Below are 15,687 nucleotides of genomic sequence, written 5' to 3'. Positions count from 1 at the left end.
GCCGCCGTTGCAAACGGGGCGGCTGCGGCACTGGCGGCGGGCGGCGGTGCCGGCGTGGCTGCGCCCGCTGCTGTTGGGGTGCAGGAGGCGGTGGTGAACCAGGCCGGCATTGAGCTGCTCCGGCGGCTGCCAGGGGTGACGGACGCCAACTGGCGCGCGCTGGCGGACGGTGTGGGCAGCCTGGCCGGGCTGGCTGACGCGGGGCTGGAGCGGCTGGAGGCGCTGATGGGTGGCGCGCGGGCGGCCAAGACACTGCACGCGTTTTTGCACGCTCCATGCCCGCGCCTGGCCGGGGGGCCTTCGGAGCCAGCGATGGTGGACGACGAAGGCGACAGCGACGGACTGCCGAATGAGGCCGGGAGGGATGGTGGCGACAGCCGGCAGGGCGGAGGCACAGCTTAGGTGAAGCATGCATGCAAGACACAGACACAGGAGTCGGAGTGGCGCGAGCATCCAGCGAGCAGTATCGGGCAACACTGCAGTATCGGGCGACACTGCCATTTGAGGCGGGGACAGGGTTGCCGTGTTGCAATTCGTTTCTGACACACTGCCAAGCTGCCGCAATGCAGCCATTGCCCCCTGTAACGGCGTTCCCATTGCACGGGTTGGGTACAAACAGGCAGCAGCGCAAGGTATGGTGGGTCAACACAAACGTGGGAAAGTGGTGTAACAGCGTTTGAGGGATATCATTGCGACGTCAAGGCATGGAGTTGACTGCCAGCAGGCAAGGGGAAAGCTTCTGCGTGCCATTTCACTGTGACTGATGCAAAACGTACTTGGTAGCTTCCGCAGGCAAGTACGCTTTCAGAGCGGTATGGCACATGCGTCACGCCTCTCGTGTGTGCCATGGGGGCATTCGATTCGACGGTGCAGGGTTTTCCTTAGAAAACGCAGGTTTCAGCGAGTGATGCGTCACAACAGCTTGAAGCCGCTCAACCGCATCTCATGCGTTGGGGAGTGCTTCAGCTTGCAAGTCACATCCGTTGCCACCACGTAGGCTTCTGCAATCCGCCAGCCACCTCTGCAGTGACGCGCTTCTTGAAGGGCAACTCTCCACAAAACAGCCTCGTGCTGTGGGCCCACTGCCCCCAGCAGGCTATCTTGTATCCCAGGCTGAGCCAGCAGTCATGAGTTCGGCTTGATCTTCTGGGTATTTGATGCTGCGCATGCAAAATTCAGCTGCTGCCATTACGCCGTCCTCGTGGTCAAGCTGTTCTGTGCAATACATATGTCGGTGCATGCTGATGGAGCTTGTTACGCTTGGTGGTTGATTGGCGGTAGGGCTTGCACGTGGCTGGCAGCTGCGTGCACGCTGGTTGTTTTGATCCTGATCGGCCACAGGTGCTTGCTTGCTTGATCTCTGCCTCCTCCTCTCCACATGAGACGACCCTCCTTGCGTTGTCTCAAGACCCCTCGCCGGTGTATTTAATACATTGCATGCCTCGGCAGAGGATGGAAAATGCACCTTGTCCAGGAACCACGCAACTTCTAAACCCAGGGTTCATGGCGCACTGTGGATCCTGCTCACCCGCCCCTCGGAGCTGAAGCAGGTCCCCCGCTGAAATGCACTGAATTTCAATGAGAAATTGCACACCATGCATGTTAAGCCACTCCTGAGTGCGCGCGCCTGCTCCGGGCGCTGCTCGTCTCCCGCCCCCCAAACCTCCCGCCCGCCCCCTTGCTTCGCGCTGCTCGCGGTCACTTTCCAGGTGGGTTGTGAGGTGTCCGCGAGCGTGCGTTTTGGTTATCCTCATGAAGTTGTTGCTCCCAAGGACCGCAGACGAATTGCCTGGTGCTGTTGCAACAGTACAAGTGGCTACTTGGGCGTTGCCAGTGGGCACAACTCAAGGTGCCCCTTCAGAGACAAGGTGCGCGCCTGCCAGCCAGCTGCAGACTGCCGAGGCGCACGAAGAGCGCTTCTTGTCCCCACATTTGTACATTGAGAGACAGCTACAGTACGTTACTATGTTGCCTTGTTGCACTCTACAATATGCACGTGCACATCCTGGCGGTTGATGCATCCATGCAGTGCTCACCGGTCACCTGAAAATATCTTTCTTCACCACGACAACGGCATGAGACAGCGGCTGCCTAGACTGATCCCATATTACATGCATGTGATTGCTGACGCCCGCGAAAGGCTGTCCAGATCTCACGTCGGACAGTCACACGTCGGACTCGCGGTCACAGAGCAGAACTTGACCTCCCTCCTTTCCCAAGCCATCCTAACGGGGCCGCATCAACACCCTGCCATGCATCAACAAGGGCTGAGCAGTGGCACGGCATGTGCAGCCTTGGCGGTGGTAGTGCTGCTTGCACCATGGGCGCCTTTTATCTTGCTCAGCGGCCGCAACGCTGCTGCAACAGTCATGCCTTCGGTGTGGTCGGCACCAAGGGCTCTTCGCCCAGGCGGCGGCGGCGGCGGCAGCAGCAGCACTGGTCCGAGCAGCGCCGGTGACATTGAGTCGTGCACCCTGGCATCAACAACCTACACCCCTTCAGCGCTTGAACGCGCCTGGCTTGACAACGTCAAGAGCTGGACCGGCAGCAGGGCCGCATTCTGCAAAGCAGCCGCTGGCTTTGACCAGCAGGTTACGGCCTGGCTCGGCACCATAGCGGCAAATGCCAACGGCACCTCCATGGCCAGCCCGCCAAGCGACACTGCGGTGTTTTCAAAGTTTGAGCGTGTCGTCACATGTGGGTCAGCGACCAAGCAGGCTACCACCTGGATTGAGCCGCTGTCGCACGGCCTGCGGGACCCCAGGTGCTTCTGCCCAGATGCCTCTGCGGACACCAAGTACCTGGACAGCAAGGACTATCTGCTGACCAGCTTTGGGGACGACCACAGTCGCGAGAACATCGGGTGCAAGGGCCGGACGTGCCAAACTCTGCTGCTAGACATGGGCGCAACCTTCTGGCCGTCCCAGGTGAGCTTGTCAGCAAGCAGTCCTTGCAGCTGAGCAGCAGTTTCGCAGGCCAGATCTGCTGGCGAGCAGTGAATTAGTGCAGGGGTGGAGTAGCAGAAAAACGGGGCTACATGTGGAACCGTCCTGCTGAGGCCAGGAAGTTTATGGTTGCATGCCTCATGCAAAGCTGCAAGCAAACGTACTGGCCTAATTTAGGTGTGTTTGGCCACACAAGCGGCTGGTGGTTTCGTAAGCGCTCCCCGCTTCGCATCACTCGCTTTCCCCAGCGTACACGACCTCCCCATCTGTCCTGCCCATGTGACAGGAATGGTTTGTCAAAACCTACAAGCGCCATGGCATTGATTTCGACCGGATCATTATGTGGGAGGCCGCGCCAAAAACGGCTGCACAGATCTGGGGCGGCGTGCCTGCTGACATCATGCCCAAGTTCCAGTTTTACAACGTCCCCGCGAGCCCTGACATCAATCATCCAGCATCACCTGTGCGGGTCCTAAAGGAACTCGCTCAGCCGGGTGATTTTGTGTTGTTCAAGCTTGACATAGACAACAGTCCCGTGGAAATGGAGATAGTCGATTCAATTTCAAAAGACCCAGCCATTGCTGGACTCATTGATGAGTTTATCTTTGAGCACCATGTGAACTTTGAGCCGATGCACCGATATTGGGCATCTGCAGGGATCCCTGCCACTATGCAGAACTCATATGAGCTGTTTACGCTGATGCGATCCAAGTTTGGTATCCGTGCGCACTCATGGACTTGAACTGATGTTGATTGTCCCCTGGCATTTCTCCTCACACATCTGCTCTTCTTCTATGTGACATCTGCAAACAACTTGACCTTACAGCAATCACCTTTGTTGGAACCTGGATGTCTCGTTTCCAAAATCCTGAACAGTGAATCAGGGGTTAAAAGTGACTGCCGTCACTCAGGGCCAACCCGCCCGACGCAGGAGAAGCGCAGGGCCAACTGTGGTTGCTGCACTTCGTGGCAACACTGCAAACACACTCAGCAAACTCACTCGGCACATATTGCATCCAATGATGCTGTAGTCAGCAGGGCATACTCAAGTCTAATCAAGCTTTGACAGCCCTGCAGGTGCGTCGACACAACCGACCGTGTGTAATCAACATGCAGGGGAGGTGTGTGCCCTCTCAGCCCTGTCATCGCCTATGCTCAAACGAGGACAACCACCATCTGCCAACACGTCAGCAGATATGGCCATGAATAGCCACATGACAGCTTGGCAGCAACCGAGTGTGCGAGGCACACAGGCGGGTGTGTGCGGCCATGAGCATAAGTCTTGCAGTCTGGGGATGCACCATACCTGAGCTGCTGTACCTGTACAGTGGATCTTCAACATAAGTGAGCCCCATCCGCGGCATGGCGCTTGCCTGTTGACGCTTTTTACGACACCAGCAACACACCAGCGCAACTGACTTTGAAAATCTGGTGCGCAGCTAGCTCTCTGCAAGTGCATGCTGATGCAGCAAGCGCGGAAGGCTGGCAGGGTCTGTTCACCCGCAGTGCTACTTTAGTTGACAGCAGATTTTGTTTTTGAACACCTTAATTTCTCCTCCGCGCACATCCGCGAAGAAGACCTTGCGCGCTGCCAACCTACGCGTTCCGTCCCGAGCAGCACCTCGAAGAGCTTGATGCAGGCAAGCAGTGCCTTTCACGCAGGCGCAAGGACAGTATTTAGACCATCTACACCATTCGGAGCCGTCCACATCGCCACTTCTTGGCGCTCGCACCGCGCGCGCGCAATGGCGCACACGGCCGTGGCCACACGAACAGCAGACGTGGTTGTGTTCACCACGCCCGGCTGTCCTTACTGCAAGAGAGCCAAGGATGCTCTGCACGAGCGCGGGTTCGCATACAGCGAGGTGGATGTGTCCGCGGACCAGCGTCTGCGTGCCACTCTGAACGAGGCGACAGGGCTGCGCACGGTGCCGCAGGTGAGCAGTGTCGCGATACTGTGTTGTTTAATGTCAGCAACTAGCTAGGCGGCTTTCGGATCAGTTGGATTGGCTGGAGTTTTGCATGTTGGTGTTGCAGCAAGTGCAGCGCATGCACCAACGCACTGTGTGCGGGCAAGAAGACGAGGGTACATTTCGAGCGTGTTGGCCCAGGCAACACAACAAACCGTTGAAATCGATGGTGCATGCATCTTGTCATTGGCAGATCTACGTCGGCAGCACCCACATTGGCGGCAGCGACGCGCTGCTGCCTCAGCTCGAGGACGGACGTTTCAACCGGCTGCTGGAGACTGCGTCGGGGCGCCTGCCGGAGCAGCTGAGCAGGGCCGTGGAGCAAGCTGAGGAGGTTGCCCAGCAAGTGAGGTCCAAACTCAGGGTTAAGGAGCTTGCAAGGAGGTTGGGAGTTCCATTGGGATATCATCTTCTGGCGGCCCGCCATCCGTCAGTCATCAGCCGCTGCTGCCCCGTCCGCTGGCGCCCAGCACCGCACGCATGTTGCCCCGCATGCCACTCCCCACACCTCCCCTTCCCACCCGCACCCCCACCTCAGGCGGCTGCGTCAAAACCGCAGGCAGCGGGCGCTGAGGCCGCCCCTCCAGAGCTGAAGTCTCTCGCCGCAGCCCTGGCCGACCCGGCGAAGGGCGTGCTGGCCACCACGGTCGGCAACGGCAGCAGCAGCAGCAGGGAAAGGTCAAAAACCTTCTCCGGCAGCCAGCTGCTGCGGTGGCTGGAGGGCAGCGGCGGAGACAAGGCTGATGAGACGGCGGCGCAGCTGCTGGCCTCCAACCTGGTGACACTTGTTTCGCCCGCGCAGCCGACGCCTGTGCAGGCTGCGGCCGTGCGGCCGGATGCATGCTACCGGCTGCTGTCAGATGCGCCGCGCAGCATCCAGTGGGGGGAGCCCCTCAACACCCACTACTGTGAGCTGGGGCCCTGAGACGAGGGCGTGCGCCGCGCAGCCAAAGCATGGGCGGGCGTTTGTGGGGAGGCACCTCAGCCGTTAGCCACTGTGTGCAGCTTTCAAATGGCTGTCGCCGGTTGTACCCATGGCCCCGCCTCCCTTGGGGTTTGCGCTTCAACCTTGCGCGGTGCTCCTCCCGGATCCCCTCTTCTAGGGTGGGGCCCCTCCCCCGCGCGCCCGGCTGAGGTGGTGGCCGAGGACCTGCGAGCGCGGATCCTGGGGCTGTATGACAAGCACCTGTCGGCAGACGGCCGCACCGTGGGCTACGGCGCGATGCGGCGCGACCCCGCGTTCTGGAGCTACGTGGACGCCACCGCTGAGCTGCAGAGGGTGAGGGGGGACTGCAGGGTGTGGGTGACCTCTGGGGACCTGGGGTTGTGAGGGGTGCCGAGTGCGGGGCGCTGTTGATACAGTCCTTTTGCCCCACAATGCAGCCCACGATCCCAGTCCCACGTGGGGTTTGGGGGAGCAAGAGGTCGACAGCCACCACCACCACCTCCGCCACCACAAACACAACCAAACCACAACCATTACTGCGCCTTCCCAGGTTGACCTGTCCCCCCTGAGCCGCGACGCCCTGAGTGCCTTTGCCATCAACACCTACAACGCGCTCATCATCCACGCGCTGGTGGTGCACGGCACTGCCAAGTACGCCACCACCATCGGCCGCGCCCAGTTCTTCCAAAAGGTGGGCACCCGGGGCGCTGTGCATACCGAGGGCTTGGCAGTCACCTGCCGCACATGTGTTACGGTCATGCGCAGTGGAAGCTAGATGGATGGGGTGTCGCAAGGGCACTTGCGAAGTTTTTGTAGTGAGGGCCGTGCCCATAATTTTCACAGGTTGGCACCATGTTTTGTTGCCCCAGTTGTAGCACCAACCCCCTCTTGCGCACGCATCTCACCGGCCCCATCGCCCCTCCCTCCCATGCTCCTTGGCCAGGCCGCGCGCTACAACATTGGGGGCTGCGAGTACACGGCGGATGACCTGGAGAACGGCATTCTGCGCGGCAACAGGCCCGCGGCCTCCTCCCTGGGCATGCTGCTGGGCGTCCCAAAGCTCAGCAGCGGGCCCTTTGGCAGGGGCGACCCGCGCGCCGCCAAGGTGGGCCACCCCCCGGGCGCAACAGGGATTTCCGCAGCTGGGGAGCGTGTGACGCTTTTTTTGTCCATCTGCACACTGCCAAACCCCTTCTTCCGCACACCCGTTTGATGCGGCGCGTGGTCACCAGCCGCTTCTCCCTTGAGAGCCATCCCGCAGCCGTGATGACCCCCTGGCCCCTCGCACGCCCCAGGTGGTGGACCCTGTTGACGCGCGCATCCACTTTGCCCTGGTGTGTGGCGCCAAGTCGTGCCCCCCCATCAAGCTCTACAGCGCGGCCAACCTGGACGAGGGCCTGGGGGCCGCAGCGGAGGCCTTCTGTGCTGGGGACGTCCAGGTGCCTGGCCAGGCGGGCAGGGGTTGGGGTGGCTGTTTGAGTAGACTGCACAAGCTGCGCCTTTGAAGGAGGGTCAGATTCAAGCCGGATGTGTCGCCTGTCAGGACCTCGCTCACCATCTCGAGGATTCCATGCCCTTCCAAAGTCCTCCCTGCTCCCGCACACAACACTGACACACACGCATGCACGCACGCACACATGCGCGTGCGTCCATGTACATGTCCACATTCCAATCCCATTCGCTCACCTACATGCTCCCTGCAGGTGGACGTCGCTCGCAGGGTGGTGACTCTCAGCAAGATATTCAATTGGTACGCCCCAGACTTTGGCGCCTCCAAAGCCGACCGCCTGCGCTGGCTGCTGCCCTTCCTGCCGTCTGACAAGCGGGCAGCGCTGGAGACGCTGCTGGCCGCTGACCCGAGAGCCGCACGCATATCTGTGCGCCACAGCGAGTACGACTGGAGCCTCAACGGGGATGAGTGAGCTGGGGGCCGCCCGCCCTGTGCACAAGGGGCTTGACACTGAGACGTGTGGGGAGCAATGTCGAGTGCGTGTGGAGGTGTGAGCTGGAGGACTGCTGTACGTGATACGATGCGAGAGCAGAGGTGCTTGTGGGGGCTGCGATCATTTGGGGGCAAGGCTGAGAGAGTTATACCACAGTATCATTTTGGTATCTTACACTGCAGGCGGTGTGTGTGGCCTGAGTTGCCTTTGCTTGAGATGCAGCACGTCCATATCCATCTCCTTACTTTCGTGCAGCCTGTGACTGTCAAGGCGAACACATCTCCGCCGTAGAACCCCACGCGCGTCACAAAACACATGAGCGAACCAAATGGGTCTGTACTGCGTCCGTGTCTTTGCATCTGCTGTGACCTTTTTTGACACCATCCCGCTCCCTTGCAGCAATGTAATCGAAATGCCGTCTCTGTACACCAGCACAGCTGTTGCGCCATGCTGCCTGTGCGTAGCTGCATGCCATTACTACTTGCGCTGGCCCGCAGCGCAGCACCAGACTGCCAGCTGCCCTACCGCGGCATATTACCTGCTTCTCTTCACACATAATGTGTCCTGAGAATCTGCACTTGATAGCGAAAGTAAGGACTGCTATAGGCTATACCGGCACTCGTCTCCATGGAGCCATTGTGCAACAATGGTGTTGCACTCCCTCCCTACTCGGAAAAAGTGGTATCAGTTGCTAAGTTGCAGTCATCGTGTGATCAACTCGACGTTGAGGTCGCATATCTGACAGGTGGTGGAACAGAGTGCAGGAATGTTGACCACGGCAGGCCAGCTCCAGTGGCGCAAAGTTGAAGTTGAGCACCTGACGGGCAGCTGATACCAAGCACAGCTGAAAAGGTGCGCACATCGCACAAAAGTCAGACCTCCGCCTCACTCAAACGTCGCTTCTATCTTATCGCAGGAACGCGCACCACCACATCAAAGGCATCGTCGAGGTGTCCAAGCCGTTCCATCATTTCAGCATCTCGTCACGCACAGGCTTTTCATTGAAGTGCCCCGGCAAATTGGATGATGCTGAAGTCACGCATCATGTCTCATGCGGCGGACGCACGCTGTTGAGCGCCGCAGGGCAACCGCAGCAGGTGCCGCTGCGAGAACACCCGCTGCCGCGGCGCTGCAGTCATGAGCACGCCGGTGGTCGCTGTTGGCGCTGCGGCGGTGGGCTTCTACATGTACGTGCGGCGGTGGCAGCAGTGCGGCTTTGGGGGCGTGCTGGACCTGCCGGTGCCAATAGAGACGCACGCGCGCACGGAGCACGCCCCCACCACCTGGGCAGAGACAGTGTACCTGTTCCGCGAGGCGCTGCGGTGGGTGCACGCTGGTGCCGGGACGCCCAGCACACCTCATCTTCTTTTGACAGGCTGATAGCGCGATGTGGCCACAGCCGTCAGTGTTGTGGCCGCTTTCAGAGGAGAAGCGGCCGCATGAGGAGGCTGGCCACAAGATGTTTTTTTGAGGGGGGGGGGGGGGGGGGGAGGGCAGCCGCGTGGGCGCATGGCACCCAGGCACCCACGGGCCATGTGTTGTGGCACCGCTTGCGGTGGCCTTAGCCGCAACAGCGGCGCGCTCTGGCGCGCCCATTGCCCCTGCACTCGTGGCTCCCCACTCCCGCGCGCCTGCCGCCATTCCCGCCCACTCTCTACCCCCCCTTGTCCCGCAGCTACGTGTACCAGGAGACTCTGGGGCGGTGGCACGCCATAGACCTCTTCTTTGGCCTGGCCTACATCAGCCGCAGGGAGAGCGCGGAGCACCCCGCGGCAGACATCGCCGCCGCGGGGCGCCCGGTGTGCGGCGGCCTGACGCGGCGCGGCGCGGCCGACCTGCTGGCTGAGCTTCGGCGGCTGCGGCGGCTGATGCTGTACTGCCAGGGCCTGAGGCACCACGGCGCGGCGGCGCAGATGCGCCACTGGCACACGCTGTGCGGCACGGGTGCGCCAAGGCGGGGTCAGGCGGGGCCGCGTTGCAGGGCGGGGGGGCGGGGGCCTAGGCGGCGCAGACTTGGCCGGGCAGCCACATGTGCGGCTGATGAGCGCGAGTAGTAGTATCCCGCGGCCAGGACGAACGTGAACAGCACCCAGCGCCTTGCGCAGGGAAGCAGCACCCGCTGCAGTGCTGAGTGCGCCGACATGCGCGCTGGCGGGCGGCATGCTGAGCCATCCCCACGCCATGCTGCTCCCCTGACCCCTGCCACCTGTCTCCCCACTCGCTACCCCCCTCCCTGCTGTGTCCGCCCAGTTGAGTCTGACGTGCTGTTCCACAGCCCCACCGCGGGCCTGCTGCGCCCCGCCTTTGCCATCCTGCTGGACCGCGACACGCGCTCCCTCATCCTCGTCATCCGCGGCACGCACTCGCGGCCAGACATGTTCACATCACTCATCGGTGGGAGGACGCGGCTAATTTTCGGGAAGGCGGGGGCATGGGCGGCTCTCATCAAGCTGTTACGCCGCGCGCCTACCCTAGGCTGTGTTTCATGGTGCCGCTTCGTGCAGGACACAACGTTGGTAGCTCGCTGCTGCTGCTGCTGCTGCTGCTGCTGCTGCTGCTGCTGCTGCTGCTGCTGCTGCTGCTGCTGCTGCTGCTGCTGCTGCTGCTGCTGCTGCTGCTGCTGCTGCTGCTGCTGCTGCTGCTGCTGCTGCTGCTGCTGCTGCTGCTGCTGCCACGCAAACCTGGCATGCCAACCTTCCCGTGCAATCACCTCCCCCCGCTCCCCCCCCAAAAGGCGCCGTGAAGCCGCATCATGTGGTGGCCCCCGAGGGCGCAGTGCTGGGGTGGAGCCACCTTGGCATGCTGGCGGCGGCGCGCTGGGTGCTGGCCCAGACCAAGTACCGCCTCATCAGCGCGCTGGCGCAGCACCCTGACTACCAGCTGCTGGTCGTGGGTGGGTGGCCCCCGGGACGGGCTGGGCTAGGGCTGGGCTAGGGCTGGCCACAGCGTGGTCGGTCAGCCGTCGGCTGACGGCCCCAAGTCGCTGGTGGCTTGTGTCGCCCCTACCCTCGTCATGGCGGGGCGGTGGCAAGGCCACACACACCTTTTCGCTTGCGTGCTGCGTGGCAGGCCGTGCGGCTTGTCTGCTGTCTTGAACACCGCGTGCTTTGTGTGGTGGCTGGCCCCCGCACGCTTTGCAGGCCACTCCATGGGGGGAGGCACCGCGGCGCTGCTGACGATGATGGTGCGGGAAAAGGTGGGCGCGGCTGGGGGCCCCTGGGGGTTCGGGGGGGCCGGATGGGCTCGAAAGCAGGGCAGGTATTGGTGTGCTTGCTCTCACCCACGGTGTTGGCCTCATCAGCAGAGTGGCCGGCTGGCCTCATCCCGCGTGGTAAGTAGCCCTCTCTACCCAACTTCCACCGCAGTACGCGGCACGCCAGCACAGCATGCGCAGATGTGCATGTGCGTGCACTCCCACACACATGCGCGCGCACACGCACGCACACACACACACAACCCGTTCATCATGCCAGATTCCCGAGTTGGCCGCGGCGCGGTGCTACGCCATTGCCTGCCCGGCCGTGATGACCCTCGAGCTCGCTGGGGCCTGCAGCGGCGCTGTGACCACGCTGGTGCACGGCGCCGACATCGTGCCCACCTTCAGCATCGGGTCGGTGGACGCGCTGCGCGAGGAGGTGCGCGCGAGACACAGATTGGGGGGGTGGGGGGGCGCTGCTGTGGGGTGTGCGATTCACCTGGTTGGAAGGCCGCGAGGCTTTTACCGGGGTCCTGCACTAGTCGAACTACTGTGGCCACATGAGGTGGTGCCGTGAGGCCCTGCTGCAGGGGCCATGCAGCTGTGGGCCCCACCTGGCCTCGTCCCTCCTGCTGCACCCTGAGCGGCCGCAGCTCCGGACATCCCTGCACGCACGCCACAACCCACGGCGTCCCACGACCCTGTCTTGTCCCCCCACCTTTTGACCCGCAGGTCACGCGGTCCTCCTGGTTTGCAGACTTCCAGAGTGACACCCGCCAGCGCCTCTACCGCGCCCTCTCAACAACAGTCGCCACCGCCACCAGCGCCGGCGGCGCCACGCTTGTCGCCGGCTGCTCAGGGGCCGGGCGCTGGACGGCGCGCAACATCCTCTCACCCGCCAGCAAGCCCTTCCGCTCTTGCTGGGGCCCCGCGCCGCCCGGCGTCGGCGGCCCGCGGCGGGGCGGTGCCGCGGCGGCCGGTGGCCCGGGGGGCGGCAGTGGCGAGGCGCAGCCGCTGCTGGCGGGTCGTGGCCAGGCCGAGCGCTACTGGCAGCAGCAGGCTGCGCTCCAGGGCGCCGACGGAAGACCTACCAACGGCCGTGCCTCGCCGCGCCCCTGGGGCACGGCAGCAACAGGGCCGGGCGGCGGCAGCGGAGACGAGGGCCTCGCTGACGTTGGGGGCGGCGAGGTCAGCGGGGCTGCGGGCGGCGTACCTGTGGGGCCGCTGCTGCCCAGCGGCCCTGAGCTGGAGGCCGCCCTGCAGCAGTGCCTCGCGGCGGTGGAGGCCAGGGAGCTGGGGCCACAGGCGGCTGGCGCCCTGGCGGCGCCGCTCGCGTCGGAGCCCTTTGACAGGGGGTTGGGGGGCGCCCTGCCCGTCAGCACCCGCGGTGGCGGCGGCGTCGGCGGCGCGTCGCCGCCGAGGGGGCGCACTCCCGTCGGCGGCGGCGTGGTGGGCAGCGTGCGCGCGGCGCTGGTTGGGAAGCAGCGGCCGGCGGCGCCGGGCAAAAAGGACGACGACCGCGCGGGGGCGCCCCCGTTTGGTGCCGCACCCGGGCCCGCGGACGGCGCCGACGAGGCCGACTCATCCGCCGCGGCACCCTTCTCCGCCGCTGTGACGCTGCGGCGGCGCGGCTGGACGTGGCAGGTCCTAGGGCCGGAAGCCGGGGGCGACGGCGGGGCCGGGGCCGGGGGCGGCTGGGCGCTGGAGGGTGGCGGCGTGGCGGGCAGCATGGTGCAGTATGTGGGCCGCACCAGCCGCCTCGCGGCCGCCGCGGCCGGCAGCCTGCTGCGTGGCGGCAGCGTGGTGCTCAACGCGTGCACGCCGCCGACACCCCCGCTGGCGGCGGGCGCAGGCGCGGGCTCAGCACAGCAGCAGCAGGATGGCGGCAGCTCCGGCTCCAGGTTGGGCATGGGCATGGGGTGGCTGGCCGACTTCCCGGGCTCCCCCTTCCACAGCGGCGGCGGGGCCGGCAGTAGCGATGGCGGCCAGCGTGGCGCGCCGCACGCGCCAGATGATGGCGGTGGCGGCGACCAGGGCAGCGACGGGTCTGAGGGGGCCCTCGACCCCGACCTTGATGCTGAGGGCGGCCTTGCGGGTGATGAGGAGGCGGACGCTCACGAGCTAGAGCGGCCCGAGGTGCGCCAGAGCATCAGCGCCGTGGTGGCCACTCTCGTGACGGCCGACACGGGCGCGGGGGACGCGGCGGCGCGCGCGGAGGCGAGCGCGGCAGAGGAGCTGCTGCTGGAGGCGGCCGACGGGGGGCCGGGCGGCGGCAGCAGCGGCGGCGGCAGCAGCACGGGACAGCTCCTGGGGGCGGCCGGTGCCTCCCCGACGCGGGGCGGCTGGCAGCAGCATGACGGCGGCAACGGCTCGCCCCCGGCGCGTGGGCGGGGGCCGGACGTCGCCAGCGGTGACGGCGGTGGCGCAACGGAGGGTGGCGCGCCGTCCAGGAGCGACGACCCGCGTATGGTGCGGCGCCAAATGTATCCCGCGGGGCGGATCCTGCACCTCATGCCTGCACACGCGCTGCGACCGCCCAATGCTGGAGACACCCAGGCCCAGCAGCAGCAGCAGCAGCAGCAGCAGCAGCGGCAGTCTAGCGAGCAGCAGCAGCCGTCGCGCCGGACCAGCCAGGCGGGGGCCGTGGGTGGCTCAGGGGACTATGTGCTGCTGGAGGTGCCGCGGCGCGAGGTCTACGGGCGGCTGCGGCTCTGCCGCTCAATGGTGGGTCTCAGGCCTGCAGGGAGGGAAGGGATTGGGAGTGGCTCCAGGCTGAGGGGCTCACCATCACAAGGGGCTCGCCTGGTGGGGGTGGGGGTGCCCTCCTCAACTGGGGCTGTTTCACCGCTACCTCTGCCCTCACCTGCCGCGTGATGCCCCAGGAACGCCTTGCACCCTGACCTGACGTGCGGCCCCTCCCCACCCTCACTGAGACCCTCCCCCTCCCCGCCCCACCACCGCCCGCCCGCCAGATCCGCGACCACTTCATTCCCGCCTACCTGAGGGGCCTCGACGCAGTGGCGGCGCGCCTGGAGGCGCAGCTCGCGGAGGGCGGCGACTCGGCGTGAGGGATTGCACACACGCCGCCTTCCCATTAAGGACGTGCTTGCAATCTGCAGACAGAACGGGCATGCATTGCCCTGGAAATCAACCCTGTTTGCTGCCTTGTAATTGCGTGCGGGTTTGTTGTGTTTTGTGTCTCACTGATTGGGGTTTTTCTTGCCCACACATCCCTTCTTTGCTGCCCAGTGCTGCGTTCCTTTCTCCAGCTGCTGAAATATGCAGCAGGAGCCCGTTCTGTCAGGGACCTGCAGGGATTATAGACACTAGTAGCAAGGCTAGACTACAAGCATTCGTTTTAATCTTGTGTGTGTACGTGGTAACCGACGTTGCGAGAGCTTTTGGAGGATGCACTTTTCCTGGCAGCCCAGCCGACGTTCGGACCATGACCCATGCCGGTGGCACGCAACAGACCCTGCGCAAATTCTGAATGGCAAGGGCCTGCCTGCAGCATCAAAGCGCACAAAATGCATGGCTGCACCAACGCTGCAGGATGAAGCCCGCAGACCATGAGCAATCGATGCCAGCTTTGCCCACCGTCACGGGCCACACGCACGCTGGACTGAGTGACGTCAGCGCACGGGACCCAGCAAACGCAACGTGTCGGTGCACTGCAGAAACGACTGAGCGGCGTGCGTCGCACGTGGCTGTTGACTCTCAGCATCACGCGGTGCTGGGTGTCTGTGTCTCTCTCTCCCAGCGTTCCACCCTCTTCAAGTCTTGCCGCCACCTGTACCCGCACTGATGTCGATGCGGCAGAGCGAGTCGCCACGCGTCTTGCACTGCGACAGCTCCGCCGTCACCCCGTGGCCCGAGTACGCGTCCAGCCAGGTCGCGTTGTGCTGGCAGCACAGGTGGCGCAGCAGGTGGGTCTGGCCCTCCGCCGCCAGGACCTCGTGGAAGATGCACGGCCCCACCTCCAGGGAGCCACGCTTGCAGCCACCAGCGCTCTCGTCGCGCACGGCGCACTCACAGCTGCCCTCCATGTCCTGCGGTTGAGTTGCGTGGTGCCGCGGGGGTGACTTGGGTTTGGGTGCTGTGAGTGTTTGAAGGGCAGGGTGATGATGCCGGCCCAGCCACATTCGGCTCAGAAACACGTGTTATGCTGTCTGCAAGAATGCACTCCTTGACTGGCTCACCCACCATTGTGCAGTGCAGCGGCTAAACGTGATGACATCTGCAAAACCTTTCCCCCACCTGAGCCCTTGTCACCCCTACAGGAGACTGGCCCTATGCCCCAGCACCCTGCCTGCTCCCCCGACCCACCTTGGCGATATCGTTGAGAGTGCCCATGGCCAGCTTGAAGGGCTCCTCGTTGAACAGCACCCGCTTCACCCAGCTCACGGCCTTGAGGGAGCCCAGCAGGAAGGGCGCGAACAAGCTGCGGCAGAGCGGCGTGAGGGCTGGCGGCTGTGGACCAACATGCAGGGAGGGGGTTCCACAGGATGTGCGCCAGGACTGTGCATTGTGCAGGGGCGAGTTGGGCAGGGCCAGAGCACGAGGACGCCATGCTCTAGAGGTGCACATCCTGCATAAACGCCCTCGGCATGCGGCGGTCCCCACATTTCCATTGCATCTGACTCACATGAGTCGCCCTTGGTTCACGCCCCGCCTCATGTTGATCTCC

At 64.0% G+C, this 15,687-nt stretch overlaps 6 protein-coding genes across 6 annotated transcripts; 4 read left to right on the top strand and 2 right to left on the bottom strand.

The window, feature by feature from the left end:
• Nucleotides 1-84: 84 nt before the first annotated feature.
• MNEG_3422 (hypothetical protein) lies at nt 85-402 on the top strand (the record flags this gene model as incomplete). Its single annotated transcript, XM_014048109.1, has 1 exon — nt 85-402. A coding segment is annotated over one exon (318 nt), but the record flags the coding sequence as incomplete, so codon positions are not given.
• A 4,288-nt stretch (nt 403-4,690) lies between these two features.
• Nucleotides 4,691-7,783, top strand: MNEG_3421 (hypothetical protein; the record flags this gene model as incomplete). Its single annotated transcript, XM_014048108.1, has 8 exons — nt 4,691-4,882; nt 5,109-5,261; nt 5,454-5,823; nt 6,019-6,194; nt 6,412-6,552; nt 6,805-6,966; nt 7,157-7,300; nt 7,565-7,783. 8 exons carry the CDS (start codon nt 4,691-4,693, stop codon nt 7,781-7,783), a joined length of 1,557 nt encoding a protein of 518 aa, XP_013903562.1.
• Nucleotides 7,784-8,941: 1,158 nt separating this feature from the next.
• Nucleotides 8,942-9,935, top strand: MNEG_3420 (hypothetical protein; the record flags this gene model as incomplete). Its single annotated transcript, XM_014048107.1, has 3 exons — nt 8,942-9,126; nt 9,480-9,748; nt 9,910-9,935. The coding sequence occupies 3 exons, from the start codon at nt 8,942-8,944 to the stop codon at nt 9,933-9,935; spliced, it is 480 nt and encodes a 159-aa protein (XP_013903561.1).
• A 90-nt stretch (nt 9,936-10,025) lies between these two features.
• Nucleotides 10,026-10,555, bottom strand: MNEG_3419 (hypothetical protein; the record flags this gene model as incomplete). The annotated part of the gene is made up of 2 exons (XM_014048106.1): nt 10,026-10,485; nt 10,515-10,555. 2 exons carry the CDS (start codon nt 10,553-10,555, stop codon nt 10,026-10,028), a joined length of 501 nt encoding a protein of 166 aa, XP_013903560.1.
• Nucleotides 10,556-10,603: 48 nt separating this feature from the next.
• MNEG_3418 (hypothetical protein) lies at nt 10,604-14,068 on the top strand (the record flags this gene model as incomplete). Its single annotated transcript, XM_014048105.1, has 5 exons — nt 10,604-10,697; nt 10,945-11,000; nt 11,278-11,439; nt 11,733-13,724; nt 13,973-14,068. The coding sequence occupies 5 exons, from the start codon at nt 10,604-10,606 to the stop codon at nt 14,066-14,068; spliced, it is 2,400 nt and encodes a 799-aa protein (XP_013903559.1).
• Nucleotides 14,069-14,773: 705 nt separating this feature from the next.
• MNEG_3417 (hypothetical protein) lies at nt 14,774-15,677 on the bottom strand (the record flags this gene model as incomplete). Its single annotated transcript, XM_014048104.1, has 3 exons — nt 14,774-15,049; nt 15,327-15,441; nt 15,646-15,677. 3 exons carry the CDS (start codon nt 15,675-15,677, stop codon nt 14,774-14,776), a joined length of 423 nt encoding a protein of 140 aa, XP_013903558.1.
• Between the last annotated feature and the right edge of the window lie 10 nt (nt 15,678-15,687).

This window comes from Monoraphidium neglectum (assembly GCF_000611645.1).
Source record: "Monoraphidium neglectum strain SAG 48.87 unplaced genomic scaffold scaffold00429, whole genome shotgun sequence".
Taxonomy (NCBI): Eukaryota; Viridiplantae; Chlorophyta; class Chlorophyceae; order Sphaeropleales; family Selenastraceae; genus Monoraphidium; species Monoraphidium neglectum.
This window is presented reverse-complemented; position numbering and strand designations above follow the sequence as displayed.